Source organism: Eleutherodactylus coqui, chromosome 1, assembly GCF_035609145.1.
Source record: "Eleutherodactylus coqui strain aEleCoq1 chromosome 1, aEleCoq1.hap1, whole genome shotgun sequence".
Lineage (NCBI taxonomy): Eukaryota > Metazoa > Chordata > Amphibia > Anura > Eleutherodactylidae > Eleutherodactylus > Eleutherodactylus coqui.
Window position 1 is genome coordinate 153,484,847 of NC_089837.1, and position 16,569 is coordinate 153,501,415.

Here is a 16,569-nt window from a genome sequence, read left to right on the forward strand (position 1 = left end):
AATTGTCCAAACTATTATTCCAAAGCACATGCCTACAGAAATAGTATTACAAGTCATTTGAAGTCCTAACTAAAATACCTACTAGGATGCATGAATACTAGAAGATCCTCCATGCATCTGACATAGAGTAACCAGCCCACTCCCACATTACAACTCTATTGCTTCATCATTTAAAAAGAGTTTTCTGTATTTGCAAAAATGTTAGCAGTTTTCCAATCAAGACAACACCAGCCTGATCCAGAAAAGCCACACATTAAATTCAGCTACTAGCAGTATTAACTTAGAATGAGGCTCCAACAGACCAAGTAGTGATGCAAAATAAAGAGTATTACAATTTATTATGCGTATTTTAGCAACATAAATGAATCAAACATGTAAATAACTGCATATTCATAATCTACTTTTTTCCCTTTTTTCTTTTGAAGTCACAAATTAAAACTGGTGAAGGTTGGATCAATATCCCCACAACTTTGGGAAACTTTCATTTTGCAATGACTGGAAAGTCCTATCAAGTTTTATGTCAATATTTTTCCAATTTGCTACCTAAAGTAAGTGTGAAATTATAGTTTTATCACAACATTTACTTGCATATTGTTCCATACTTTTGATGTATAAAAGGTAAACTGTTTAGCAAAAAGTTCAGCAGATGTGATTCTTTTCAGAGCAATATACTAATATTAATGAATTGCTCAAATCTAATTGGAAAGTCAGAGGAGGTATCTGAGATAATCTTGACTACAGTTTAACTAGAAGTGAGCCTGTCTCCTAAAATGCAGTTTGTTTTTATTCTATTGTGTCATACCATTTTTATTGTGAATAAAGAGAACTAGTTAACTCTACTGACATGTTTGTTTTAATGCATACCTGAATAATTGACAATTGGATGTTAGTGTCCCGCTCTTTTCTCACTGCAGATACGCTAAATATGCTTATTGTTGCCCTCATCCATTCTCGGCTCGATTATTGCAACTCGTTGCTGATCAGCCTCCCCTGCACCAGACTATACCCTCTCCAATCCATCCTGAAGGCAGCAGCCAGGCTCATCTTCCTGTCCAGCCGCTACTCGGATGCCTCTGCCCTGTTCCGGTCACTGCACTGGCTGCCCGTTAAATATAGAATTCAATTTAAACTTACTACCTTTATCAACAAAGCCCTACACAGTGCGGCGCCACTCTATATTGCCTCCCTCATCTCAATCCATCACCCAGCCTGGGCTCTCCACTCTGCTAACGAAACTAAACTGCTCGCTCCTCTAATTCGAACTTCTCATTTCTGCCTCCAACACTTCTCCATAGCAGCACTAGTCCTCTGGAACCCACTACCAAAGGACTCACAAAATTTCAGGCGTGCTCTAAAAACGCACCTTTTCAGGGAGGCATACCACATTCCCTAAACAAACCCCTCTGTACGCCGCCTGATAACATGCTCCCTGACCTACTGACTGCAATCTTTGCCAGCCACCATCAACTGCCCTTGCAGTCATACCGATTCTGCCATCACGCGGCTAAGTGTCTGACCATTGTCTATGTGTATAGCATCCCTCACTCTCCACTTCGCCATACCGTACACATCTCCAGCCTCTTTACCTTCTGTATCACTCCATTACTTGTAGTATGTAAGCTCGTTGGAGCAGGACCCTCACCCCTATTGTTTCCATCAACGGATTACTATGTAACCGTGGTTCTGTAATTTTTGTACTTTTGTCTTTCTGAATTCCCCCTGTCTATGTAAGCGCTGCAGAATATGTTGGCACTATACAAATAAAGATTGTTATTATTATTATTAATGACCAACTGTGTAAGGACATAGCTTACTGACGAAGCAAAAGTTTTGTTATCGGACCACACCAGTACCGATCTGATGACCACATTGCCAGGTGCCAAATTGGTAGATATAGAAGCCTGTGATGAGAAGATTATACTAGCAATTATCTATCAATAGCATGAAATCACTCCATGTTATGTCAAGACACTTCTCCATGAGAACTCAATGAATTCTACTTTATTATCAACATTACCAACTCTTACACAAAAAGATGAGGGTTTATTCAAGAGTTACTTGGTACAAAGATTAGTGTTACATAGTGTTGCAGCCGTTCTGAGGCCTGCACTTTGCTTGCAGGCCAGACCAGGTTTTGGGTGTGCCCTTGCTTCTCCTGGAGCTGAGGGGTGTGGTAGTTGCAGGAGTAAGGTCAGTCAGCACCTGGTGCTGAGTAGCTTGGCTCCTACTTAAACAGTGCCAGCATGATCTCCTGTGCTGGTCAATCCTTCAGTTACCTTTGGACAGCGACGGAGGAATACACCTTGGCTGAAGGTCCTAGCTAAGTTCTTTTATGCTTTGTTTGGTTTTCTGTTTTTACCTTTTTTTTGTGCTAGGGCTCCCTGACAGGGATTGGTCAGTGGCCCAGGCACGCGTGCGGGCTCGCACTTGTCAGAGCGGTCGATCCACCGAGTAGGCAAGGCCCCCTCCCAGGTTAGGGGACGATAGGGAGAGAATTGCCCTTAGTTTTTGTTTCCTTTTGCACGGTTGTGCCTTTTGTTTGTATTTTTGAGGTTGCACGTCCGGAGGACGCAACACATAGATGACAAAGCTGACTGATCATAAGGCTTATTGACGTCTACCAAATATTCTCAAAGCTCTTAAGGTTCGTCTTAGACATGGAAATTACTTAAGTCAGAATATTGCTGTTGCATTAGACACTATTTCTGCTATAGTTGTGTGTCTTCTCTGTTAACATAGTTTAGCCTTATTTAATTTGTCTGTTGACTTCTTATCTTAAAATCCTAGTTACCAGCACTACAAAGCATAGGTTTTAGTCTTCTATTTAATATTGGTCAATAGTCCAATACAAGCTAAGAAACATACATTTATTGCATTCTGAAACTTAGCACTTTATATTCCATGACAGTTTACAAACAGTTTTAAATGCATTCATACATTTCCAGAAAAGCAACTGCAGAGTACAGAATTACAAAAAAAGATGCTCCAGCACTGTGATTTAATAGGGAAAGTAAGTATTTACTAACAGAGAAATGTCAGGAGAGCTGGCAGGTAGTCTTTAAAAAGTGACCAGAGGTCTGCCTGCTGTAGGACATCTAGGACTTTCCTGGCTGCCGTTTCAAAACCCTTACTATCTGCAGTCCATCATCCCTGCCGTAGCTGACTGCGACCTCCAGCCTTGCTGTGAGAAGCTCTTGTTACCGCAGAGTGTGGAACCGGCACCTGCCAGCGGAGGGAAAGAACATGTATGGCCTTAAAGGGGTTGTCCCGCGCCGAAACGTTTTTTTTTAAATTCAATAGGCCCCCCGTTCGGCGCGAGACAAACCCAATGCCTGTGTTAAAAAAAACAAACGTTTAGTACTTACCCGAATCCCCGCGCTGCGGCGACTTCTTCCTTACCTTACTAAGATGGCCGCCGGGATCTTCACCCACGATGCACCGCGGGTCTTCTCCCATGGTGCACCGTGGGCTCTGTGCGGTCCATTGCCGATTCCAGCCTCCTGATTGGCTGGAATCGGCACACGTGACGGGGCGGAGCTACGAGAACCAGCTCTCCGGCACGAGCGGCCCCATTCACCAGGGAGAAGACCGGACTGCGCAATCGCGTCTAATCGGGCGATTAGACGCTGAAATTAGACGGCACCATGGAGACGAGGACGCTAGCAACGGAACAGGTAAGTGAATAACTTCTGTATGGCTCATAATTAATGCACGATGTACATTACAAAGTGCATTAATATGGCCATACAGAAGTGTATAACCCCACTTGCTTTCGCGGGACAACCCCTTTAAGGAGGACTTGAAACTCTTGTGCTGAGGGCCATGATCCTACTTGAAGTATCTGCAGCTTATAGGTCCTTCTCTGCGCTACTCCTTACTGGTCTTGCCTTGACATACAGACAGGGGCACTGCTGGAGTATACCCAGTATTCCTAGAGAGACTCAGATCTCTGCCCCTGCCTTGGAAACTGGTGGCAGTACCGGACTCCCTCCAGCTGCTCCAGAGTCATCCTATACATCCTTTACTGCCATAAGAGGAGATCTATCTCTGAAGCACTGAAGTGCTTCAGAGATGAGAAGCAAATGTGGACCATCAAATGCACTCCTGCAACACCCTCGCAGAAGACCTGCTTTGCTGCTATGTTTGCCAGATACCATTAAGTAGATGTCGATACAGCAAATAGAGGTTAGCGGTGTAAAGAAAAAACAAAGACATTCACTCAAAAAGCGAAAAATGCAATACCTGATAGGCTACAAAGCAGGCACAATCGCCGCAGAGCAGGCACAGACGCCACAGGCACAATTGCCATAAGGCAGGAACAATCGCCGTAAATCCTAATAGAATGCAGTTAGCCAGACTATGATATGGAGGAGCTACTTGTTCAATGCCGGCTGATAATGCAGTCACCCACTCAACCTAGCCCCTATTGAGGAGAAGCGACTGTAAACAAAAACAGCCTGCACATGTGAACGATAGTATCAAAGAAGCCAGCCAAAGATGGATGTGGCCAACCATACAGGAAATCAACTCTCACTGACATAGTAGTGGGTTACCCCGTATCTCCAAAGTGATTAACTACATTAAAATCACAGGGGTGAGAGAAAAAACTAAGACATTCACTAAAAAAAACAAAAATGCAATACCCGATAGGCTGCAAAGTAGGCACAATCGCAGCATAATGTAGTTAATAGTGAGATAGTATAAGTTCTGACCCACCCGTGGTGGCCTTGCCGTCGGCCCATTAGTTTATGCGTCTTGGCTAAAATGCAGTACTAACACCCGCATTTATTAGTGTGTATCAGTATTATTTTACATGCAGTTTGCTATAGATTTTTGGGAAGCCCAAGATATCAGCCAGTGTGGCCCACTTTGGAGATACAGGGCAACCCACTGCTATGTTAGTGAGAGTTGATATCCTGTATGCTAGGCCACATCCATCTTTGGCTGGCTTCTTTGGTATCGTTCACGTGTGCAGACTATGTTTGCAGTCGCTCCTCTCCAATCTGCGCTGGGTTGAGTCGGTGGCTGCACATTAGTCCGCACTGAACAAGTAACTCCTCCTTATCATGGTCTGGCAAACTGCTTTCTATTAGGGTTTACAGCAATTGCGCCTTCCCTACAGCAATTATGCCTGCCTTATGGCGATTGTGCCTGTGGCGACTGTGCCTGCTCTGCAGCAATTGTGCCTGCTTTGCAGCCTATCAGGTATTGCATTTTTCGCTTTTTCAGGGATTAGTGGTCTAAGACTATCTGATTGATCCTCTGCCAAGGAAACTCTTCCACCACCAGCATACACATAAGAACCCTATCCATATTTTTTTAGGTTCTTACAGTGAGAGCTGCCACTCTCTACAATTTTTTCTCACAACACAGCTATTTTTATATTATAACTCCTCACTAAGCTAATTTTTTTTTTTTAGTTTTTCTTCCTACAGAAGAACTGCTCACACAATTTCTTTTATGTTCACCTTACCACCAAGCTGCAATACTAAACTTTGGATGCCATCTAGCGGTAATTTTTGAAATGGCAATCTCCATTTGTGAATGTCAGCTGCAAGCCTCTACGGTCTTTTCATACTTCCTTCACCTTCTGGTAACTGTATACAAACTCTTAGACACTAAGTGGTAAACTTAGGGCTCAGTCACACGGACACCGATGCGCCCGTGTTTCTGCATGATAACACGGCCGCAGCGGGTGCGGACGTCTCTCTGCATGACCGGCTCCATTGCCGGCCATGTGTTCTATCTTCCGGCCGGTGCGGAGAGTCGTCCGCACCGGCAGTGCAGCGGTCTTATCATTAAGAAACTCGCGCCCGTGTGACTAAGCCCTTAGTTGTTTCAAGAGACATCTAGTGTTTAAACCAAAAGACAGTCTGTTTAAAAGTCTTCATATACTAAACTCTCCGGAGCCACATACTCTAATACCTTCTGAATGGCTACTTACTGACCAAGCATGGCCAACACATCCAGGTCTTAGCTCTTGAGAATATTCAAATGACATACTTTCCATTAAAAAAAAAACTTGGCAGCATAGGTAGGTGCAGGAAGTTAAGCCTAATTTATTCTCCCTTAACAAGATACAGCTACGTTTCAACCATGTCAAGCTCAAAGATCAATAGACATAGTGTAAGATAAACAACAAAATATCTTAATTACAGCTCCAATCAGATTAAAAGTTACACTTATGTCCTACATTTGGGGCGTTTTACTTGGAACGCCTCATCTATTGTTTTCAATACGCCGGGAAAAAACACTGCGCAAGGTGCACGTGAAGTTTCCCCATTGAAAACAATGTGAAACACTTGCTGCTCCTCCCACACGGCTTTTAGCTACTTCTTTGAAAACACCTCACATCTGAGGAGAAATCGCATATTCCCAAATGTGATATCGGGCGAGTTTCACGCCCTGATATTGTGCTCGCCCGTGTGAAATTAGCCTAAGGAGAACCTTCTTGGTTAAAAATGTGTGTGTTTCCTTCACTATACAAAGAGACAATATCTAAAATATACTTGGGCCTTCTTTTTGCTAATATCCCTAGTAAACCTAGATATTTACTTGTCTAGGAAAAAGTTAAACATTACTTTTTTAACCCATTAAGGACCAGGCATAGTAAATTTACAGCACCTCTTCCTGGGCTCAAAGCACTGCCAATAGTAAAATGACAGCGGCGCTTTAAGTCTGCTGTCTCTGCAATCAATTATAGGCAGGACGGGTTGTCAGCTGTTAGTTACAGCTGATAACCCGGAGGAGAAGGCAGAAGAGGTTTTTAACCCTTCCTGTCTTTCCTTCCCTGAGTACACAATGCTCAATCAGCACTGTGTACTAGAAAGTTAAAGTACAGTGTAACTTTCACTCCGGGAGCCCAGGGGGTCATGTGACTGCCGAAGTTCCCTGCTACAGCAGAGCTGTAGGGTCAAACTAGACCCTGGCCAGCTCTGCCAGTGACTAATGTCACTACAGGGGTTGCTACAGTGGGAAAGTGTCAAATTAAAAAAAAAAAAGAATGTCCCCCAGAGGTCTTATATGACATCATGGGGGACATAGATAGTAAAAAAAAATATAATTCCATACATAAGTAGAACAATATTACAGACTAAAACAACAATATATACATAAGAAAGAAAATAACACAATGCCGACGTCAACAAAAACCGTCGCCGTATGTGCTCTGTGAACCAAAACAATACATACTATATATTAAAACGTCCAAAACAAATAGAGGAACCCATTCTCATACTTTATTTTAGCATAAATATACTAAATTTAAAAAAAAACTATAAATGTTTAAAAAACCCCCCATTTTTTAGCATTTCACCCCTAATAAAACTAAAAAACAGGAAAAAAAAGTTAGTGAAAAAGATATTTTAAAAATCGCCCTATATGTTACGGAAAAAGAAAACGCAGTAAAAAAAATGTTGGTAACTAAAGGGAACAAAATAGGGCAGTAAAACTGCCAAATGGGTACAAAACAGCTCGGTCCTTAAGGGGTTAAAAGAAAGCACTACTTTTATCTTAAGGAGTTTGAACGGTTTCTCCAGATGCATGAGGATACCAGTAAACGCCTATAAAACTCACACCCGATGTTACCAGTCACCAGACTATCTTTACAAGCAAAACTTACCTCACACAGATAAATGGTGGTGCTGTGATTCCTCCTCAGGATTCATTTCTCATATCTGAGTAGACTGTTCCAAAATACAAAATTTCTAGAATAAAGTCTCTAATCTTATGAAAAGTGTCACTGGTAAAGACTTTGCACTTAAAGCCCCCCTTTCTATTCTTTGAGCCCCCTCTAAACTGTTTTCACTCCAATAAAGGTGACTAAACTACCCAAGTGATCATAGCCTGCAATTTGCTTGTTGCAGCTCTCTGGAGAAATTGTGAACATCCCTCTATTAACCTTTTAATCAATAAGCTAGACACAATCTAAAGGTTGGAGGAGTTTGTAAGAAGACAACACCCAAACTTCGTACATATTTGGAAGCCTTGGAAAAATTTCCAACTCACCAACGGTACTAGTTTTAGCTCCCCAACAAAACACTCAATAAGTTAAGCTCTATTCTGTTTTGTACCCACTATCTGCTTGCATATCTTCTGTAACAAACCCTTGAAGTCTCCTTTTCGCGGACCACGAGGGTAAATTTTGGATATACAACTATGGCAACTTTGTAAATAGTTCATGTTTCTTTATGTGTTAATAGCACTGTACAAGTAAATAAGAATATTTATTTAGGTTTCTTGCCGTGTTAGTCCAGGAGAACTTACTTTGGAATACTTGATAAGCTATCCTTCATCAACATCAGTATGTTTCATATACATGTTTTATTCATATCTTCAATACAAAGAGGTTTGCCAAAAAGGTTGAATTCATTATTTATTATTGTGCAACTGGGATTTGATTACCTATGTTCAAATAATACCTACCCTATTATTTAAAGGAATCTTTAGAATATTGTTGAATGTTAATAGATTTTGCATACAGTACATTATACACTCTTTGTAAAAAAAAAAAGCAAAAAAAAAACAAGCACCTAGAAGGAGTTGACGTTTTGCTGCAAACTCAGCATGCAGTTACATTACATGAAAATATACAAATTATTAGAGTTGTGGCGTGATTAGATGACTGGCCTTGCTACTTGAGGGCCTGAAAATGGTTCGACCCTTGGCCTATAAGAAGACAAGGCTACTTGTGCATAGTCTAACTCATTTTCCATTTGTGTAGAGCTTGTTGACCACTAGACATGCCTCTATGATGCAATCAAAGAGATTTTGCCCATTTTACAGAGTTTGAGAGCTTTGTGTTATTGGAACGAGCTGTATCGTCGTATCAAAAAATTGCCCCCTGGACAGTTCTGACCTGACTGTTAGGAGGTGTAGGGACCATTGAATGCATGGGGGAATGCACGTAATGTGGCCAGGCTCAGGACACTCTCGACAGACCACCAATATCTCCAACTGTTTCATTGTCCACCATCCAGAGACAGGTGGCACCATTGTTACAGGCCCTGTGTCTTTTCAGAACCATTTAACTGAAGGACGTTTGGACCCACTGAACACATTATGTGTACTGCATTTGACACCTATCCACCGTTGCCTCCATTTGCAGTTATGTTATGAAAGATGAAACTGGACTGATAGTGTTGAACTAGGTTGTCTTCAGCCACAAATCCAGGTTTAGTTTGGGCACTGCTGACAGCCATGTTTGTGTCTGAAGACCTATAGGTGAGTGCCTCAATCCAACCTTTAGTTTGGAGGGGTACACTGCCGCCACTGCTAGTGTGATCATTTGAGGGTCTATCGAATACTACAGTTGGTCACTCCTAGTAGTGCTGCGAGGGACAATGACAGATCAGTGATATGTCCAGGACATCCTGCAGTCTAATGGCAGGGCTTCCAAGTGGCATTTTCTAGCAGGCTAATGCTTAGACGCACACAGCAAGAGTGTCACAGGAATGCCTCCACAACATTGCCAAACTTCTGGGGCCTGCCCGGGCGACAGATTTATCACCAATGGAACATGAACGGGACCATCTGGGGCACTAACATTGACAGCCTACAAGTTTGCATGGTCTACAGGCTCAGTTTCAACAAATGTGGGCTGATATGCTGCAAGGTTACCATATGGAACTTGTATGCCTCCATGCCCGTCCGTATCACATCTTGCATCCTAGCTAGAGTTGAACAACATGGTACTAGAGCCTCCCTTCAAGTGCTCAGTTTTCCACAATAAACTATCCTTTTGCTCTTATATCAATGTTATAATCGCCCAGGAAAGTTTCATTCAATTCTAAAAACTCCTCTGGTGTTTGATTTTTTTTTGACAGGGTGTATAAATAAACATTATTTTCTGAATACGAATTTCATATACTTACTGCATGTGTATCATTTATTTTGAAGACCTAAGTTTTATTCCTTCTTTTTGTTTACTTCTTATTATCTTTCAAGATTTGACTTCAGAACTTTTTAGATTTTTTTTTTCCCATATTACTTTAATTCACCATATAGCAGTTGTTTTGTTAAATTAAAATTGTGTGATCTTCTGTAATTACCTGAAAATATGACTTTTTTTGTTATAAAAAACAGTATATTTTCATGCAAGATGTGGTAACACACCATAAGGCATGACACTCACAACAATATTTCAGGTCACATTAACCATAAAAATACTGTACTGTGTCGGTAAAGGAAACTCTATTGTTACCATTATAAACCAAATAATAAAATAAATTATATGACATTTTGTCAAACTATGTATTTTACATGCAGTATATATATTTTATTCTTTTAAAGATACTATTAAATGGAACTATTTTTGCCAGAATGACTCCAAAGCAAAAATCCAGTCTTGTTGATGAGCTTCAAAAATTAGAGTAAGTTGAAAACAAATGTATTCTTCTTTGCTAAAAGCCCATATGCAAATCTAATTCAATTATTTTTTTTGTTTTAGCTACTTTGTTGGTATGTGTGGAGATGGAGCCAATGACTGTGGGGTAAGGCGATGTTAACATGGTAAAATAAAAATGGATGTATTGTGATATATTAGTTATCAGTAAAAATTGAAGTAAGAGTCTTATTACATTAAATACTCATACAAATTTTATTTCTTAAATCTTCATTAAGATGTTATGGAAAGCTATTAAAGTTAATGAATATTAACCCCAAAGTTTAGGACAGGGTCTACTGCTGCAAAAGGACATTACAATTTTGGAAGAACAGAGCTCATTCTATTTCAAATGGCTGTAGCTCTAGTTCTATCAGTGATATGAACAAGCTTTTGATGAAGGCTTAACTTTAAAGCTAAGGATTTTAGCTTTAGAATGACATCAAAAGTATTTCAGTAACAATTACAGAAACGCAGCTAAAGTCTTTTGAAGTGGGGTTGGTAATATTAAATTTACAGCTGTCACTTTTCAGTTGGTGTGCAGAGTTGAGAGGGAAGGGCAGGGGTGAGCAGGCTGAAGAGAAGATCTGTGATGCTCCTATTTCTCCCCTTGTCTGAGGATAACTGTGACATGAATTTTTGTTCATGTTATCACCCTCCGATCCACCAAAGAGCATATTTGCTTTCTGATTGTTATACATGAAGGGTCTTGCTAATCTAATTACTCTTCTATATCATATAACCCTGCAGACTGCTGACCAAGGCATTTAAACATTTTTAAAGAAATACAAAAAGAGTTTTTTTGCTACTGACATAAGGCTTTAGGTATTTAAAAAAACCCCAAAATTGGTATCACCACATCAATAACAACCTCTATTATAAAACAATACATTATTTATCCATCATGGTAAATTCCATTAAAAACTAGAACAAAAGATGACAAAATAGCTGTTTTCTGTTGATCTTGCTTTTGCAAAACAGAAATTAATATTAATCAAAAAGGTATATATAAGGCCTCAGTCACACGGGCGCATCGGCACTCGTACACCGGCGCCGATGCGCCCGTGTGACTGACACCAGCAGATGGACGTACCTGCAGACGGCCGTCTCTCTGCAGTGCTGGAGGAAAGAACATGTGACCGGCTTCATTGCCGGTCATGTGTTCTTTCCTACGGCGCTGCAGAGAGACGGCCGTCTGCAGGTACGTCCGTCTCCTTCCTGCAGTCACACGGGCGCATCGGCGCTGGTGTATGGGTGCCGATGCGCCCGTGTGACTGAGGCCTAACACTGCATAAAATGTTTAGGCAGGTGTGGAACAAATGCTGCAAAATAAGAATTTCTTTCAGAAACAGAATTGTCAATAGTTTTTTTTTATGTCAATGAACAAAATGCAATGTGAATTAACAAAAGGAAATCTGCCCCCAATAAATGTTTGGTCTGACCAGCATTTAACTTGAAAACCACATCAATTCTAACTACAGATCTTCTGTGGATGTAGGCTTGCTCACACTTTTCTGGCCTCTGTGGGGGTCATATCATTACTTGCAAGGACTCCTGGCCTTACATCAAAGATAGTTGTTAATGACATTGGCTGTATGTTTGAAGTCAATGTCCTGCTGCAGAATTTGGAATCATTCAGAGACCTTCTATTCTTGAAAAAAATTCATACAGCTCTGTCATTGGAAAAATCGGAACTATCAGGACCTGTGATGTGGAGCCACACAAAAAGTCTTTTTTTTGTACAACAAAAGTGTTTATATTGTACAAAAGTAGTAAAACAAAATAAGACCTCTACAAATTTAGTGTTGTCATAATCGTAATAACGAGTGCAATAAAGTTACAAATGTTAAGTAATATTTACCAAATGTTAAACATTTGAAGAAAAAAAAATCCCAAAAGACAATAGTAAAATTGCTTTTTTTCCATTGCCCCATCAAAAAATAGAAAATAAAAGATTTTCCCTACATTCTATGCACCAGAAATTGGTTCCTATAAACACTGTTGACAAAATAAGCATTGTTGACATTGCTGACAAAATAGGGAAGCTGGAACACAAAAAGGGAAGTGATTCACTTTTTTTTACGGCTAAAATTAGTTATGTTACTGAACGGCTAAAAATGCAAGGAAGACAATTGAGTATATTACATAAGACATAAAATCCAAATGTCCAATAAAAAAAGTGACATTTTCAAGAGTTTTTTCCAAATTTGATGTGACTGAAGGACTTAAATGGCACCACAAAGGAGGTTATCCCCACTATCCCAGCAAACCTTTTCTTCACCAAGAAATTGAAACAAATAAAAGTTTAAATAATTAAACATTGGAGTAAATTAATGAGAAGCAAGGACTTTTAAGAACTATAAAAACAATATTAAAAAAATTCAAAATGACTCTCAGCCTACTTCTACCATCATATGCATGTTTTATGCTACTTTAAACGAAACCTACAGTTTATAAAAGTATTAATTAAACTGCTGGTTATGATTATGGGATATGATCTACCGTATATACTCGAGTATTAGCCGACCCGAGTATGAGCCGAGTCAATAAGTTTTACCACAAAAAACTGGTAAAACTTATTGACTCAAGTATAAGCCTAGCTATACTCGAGTATATACTAGGTTAAAAAAAAATGAAATACTCACTTCTTAGCCGGTGTCTGTGTCGACAGCGCGATGCTCTCCCTGGTGGTGCGGCAAGCTGCTTCAGACTTCTCCCTGCTGTCATCTCCCTGGCTTGGTTTTGAATTCCCCTGCCATCAGCGCTGTGTAACTTAGAGTTGTGATTGGATTGAGCGCCAGCCAATCACAGCCAGGATCATTTTTCAGGGAAAACTGACCCCTTGTAAGGAGGCTCTAGTATCCAATCACAGTGCTTAGTACACAGCACTGATGGTGGGGGAATTCAAAACCAAGCCAGGGAGATGACAATGGGAAAAAGTCCGAAGCAGCTTGTCGCACCGCCAGCGAGAGCATCGCATCAGGGACACAGACGCTGGCTGAGAGGTCAGTATTGCATTTTTTTTTTTTACCTCACTCGAGTATAAGCCGAGGGGGGCTTTTTCGGCACATTTTTTTGTGCTGAAAAACTAGGCTTATACTCGAGAATATATGGGAGGTATGTGTTTTTTCTACATTTTAAAAGTCTTATAAAATATAAACTTTTTTTCTTGAAAAAAAATGTTTTATTCTTATTCTTTAATTATGCAACTTTTAAAAATTATTTTTACCTATAATACATTGGACTATTGCAATGCATTATAGCATGGTGGTTATTAAAGGGGTTGTACAACTACTGACTTTTATCACCTATCCACAGGATAGATGATAAAAACTGATCAATGGGGGTCTCACTACTGATACTCCCATCAGTTCCAAGAATAGGGTCCTGGGCGTCCCTCCACCCCCCTTACCCTCTTGCTCCTCACTTTGAACTTACTACACCCTATGCATTAAGGTGGAGATTAAATGGAGTGGCAGTCTTGCATGCACAGTGGTACTCCATTAAGCACATGTACTCAGAATTTCCATCAGTCCCATTGAAATGAATGGAGTGGCACCGAACATGCGTGACTTCCTCTCCATTCAAGCTTGCAATTACGAAAGAGACAGGACATTAGACCTCTATTTTTTGGGATAAGTGGGGGTCTCATCTATGGATAGGTGATAAAAAACAATTGTGGTACAACCCCCTTTATACTCTTAACAACACAGGAGATAGATTTACATCCTGGCTGCGTGGTACTTAACGCAACAAGACATAAATGTACATCATGTGTAAGGTGCAGGTGAAGCTGAGCCTGCACAATCCTGCAGTAGGAGCTGGCTGTTACTGATAGCCAGCCTCCCGCTGCAACAACAGGGATACATAAGGACAGCAATTCCCACTGTTAACCCCCTATATGCTGCAATATGTGTAGATCACGGCATGTTAAAGGGTTCAGATAGGGACTGTGCTCCATCTGTGATATCATCAGACCCTGGCAATGTAACCACCAAGGGTCGATGGGTGGCCATTGCAACAGGACATCAGATACCGGTGCCCTGACTTACCATCGTCTATGATCGCTATTGTAAGTGATAAGAAATTGGAGTACAGAACTCCTGTAATACATTATCATGGTGATCAAGGCTGTTATGGTTCAAGTCCCCTATAGGGATAAGAAGAATGTAAAAAAATGGTGTAAAAAATAACAAGAAATACCCCTTTTAGCCTATTTTTCCCTATTAGTAAAAAAAGGTTAAAAATTCCACCCATTTTGTATCACCATATCTGTAATGCCCTGTACAATAAATGGAGCATCCTATTTATCCTGCACTGCAAAAACCATGGAGAAAAAAACAACTAAAAAACAAAGACAAAATGCTTATTTTGTTCATTTTGACTCCCAAAAATCGCAATGAAAGTGATCAAAAAAGCCCTATGTACTCCAAAATGGTGCAAATAAAACCTACAGCTTGTCACCCAAAAATCAATCCATCACAAAGCTTCGACTATGGAAAAATAAATACGTTTTGGGACTTTGAATGCAGCAATGTAAAAATAATTTTCAAAATGTGTTTTTATTGTGCAAAAGTGGAAAAAAATGTAAAAAATTATAATACTTTTGGTATCGTCGTAATCGTAATGACCCACAGAAAAACATTATTATTAGAGATGAGCGAACACCAAAATGTTCGGGTGTTCGTTATTCGGAACGAACTTCCTGCGATGCTCGAGGGTTCGTTTCGAACAACGAACCCCATTGAAGTCAATGGGCGACCAGAGCATTTTTGTATTTCGCCGATGCTCGCTAAGGTTTTCATGTGTGAAAATCTGGGCAATTCAAGAAAGTGATGGGAATGATACAGAAACGGATAGGGCAGGCGAGGGGCTACATGTTGGGCTGCATCTCAAGTTCACAGGTCCCACTATTAAGCCACAATACCGGCAAGAGTGGGCCCCCCCCCCCTCCCAACAACTTTTACTTCTGAAAAGCCCTCATTAGCATGGCATACCTTTGCTAAGCACCACACTAGCTACAACAAAGCACAATCACTGCCTGGATGACACTCCGCTGCCACTTCTCCTGGGTTACATGCTGACCAACCGCCCCCCCTCCCCCCCACAGCGCACACCAAAGTGTCCCTGCGCAGCCTTCAGCTGCCCTCATGCCACGCCACACTCATGTCTATTTAGAAGTGCGTCTGCCATGAGGAGGAATCGCAGGCACACACTGCAGAGGGTTGGCATGGCTAGGCAGCGGCCCTCTTTAAAAGGGGCGGGGCGATAGCCCACAATGCTGTACAGAAGCAATGAGAAATAGAATCCTTTGCCACCGCCATCAGGAGCTGCACACGTGGGCATAGCAATGGGGAACCTATGTGCCACACACTATTCATTCTGTCAAGGTGTCTGCATGCCCCAGTCAGACTGGTAATATGTACCTTAACAGTAACCGCGTTGGTGGTAATGTGGTGGTGACTGAGGACCTAGTAGCACGGTTGTATTTTGTTGGTTTTCGGAATGCGGCCAGGATTAAGTGGGCCGTGGCGGGGGGATGGTGTGGGGGCTCTCGTTGTGTCGGTAAAGGTGAAATTCTTGGACTGCCACCAGACGAACCAATGTAAAGGCATTTGCCAACAATGTTTTCCCTGTTGGAGGAGGAGGGGGATGTTTTTGAGGCACTACGTGTCCTCTCCACGTGTCCGTGGTTATATGCACCTTTACAGTAACCGCGTTGGTGGGAAATGGCCTCGCCGCTATCATGTCTTTGGGAAGCCTCTGTTTCCACACCCCAGAGACATACCATTAGCAGCGGTATAGGCAGAGGCCAGAATTCGTAACATTTCAGCCGTAGCATTAGGACAGGCCCCACTAACATATCACTAGCAGCATTATAGGAGGAGCGCAGTCTTCGTTCCATGTCAGCAATAGTAGCACTCAAGACAGGCCCCAGTAACAATTCCGAAGCAGTATAGCGGGAGCGCAGTCTTCGTTCCATGTCAGCAATAGTAGCACTCAAGACAGGCCCCAGTAACAATTCCGAAGCAGTATAGCGGGAGCGCAGTCTTCGTTCCATGTCAGCAATAGTAGCACTCAAGACAGGCCCCAGTAACAATTCCGAAGCAGTATAGCGGGAGCGCAGTCTTCGTTCCATGTCAGCAATAGTAGCACTCAAGACAGGCCCCAGTAACAATTCCGAAGCA

General features: G+C 41.3%; 1 protein-coding gene across 1 annotated transcript in view; it reads left to right on the forward strand.

Annotated features, from left to right (window-relative positions):
• LOC136627047 (probable cation-transporting ATPase 13A5) overlaps positions 1 to 16,569 on the forward strand; it is a 159,600-nt gene that overhangs the window by 99,200 nt on the left and 43,831 nt on the right. The window contains exons 20-22 of the mRNA XM_066601998.1: positions 426 to 548; positions 10,291 to 10,370; positions 10,448 to 10,490. Of these exons, the coding sequence (XP_066458095.1) occupies positions 426 to 548; positions 10,291 to 10,370; positions 10,448 to 10,490 (246 nt within the window). The remainder of the gene's footprint in view (positions 1 to 425; positions 549 to 10,290; positions 10,371 to 10,447; positions 10,491 to 16,569) is intronic.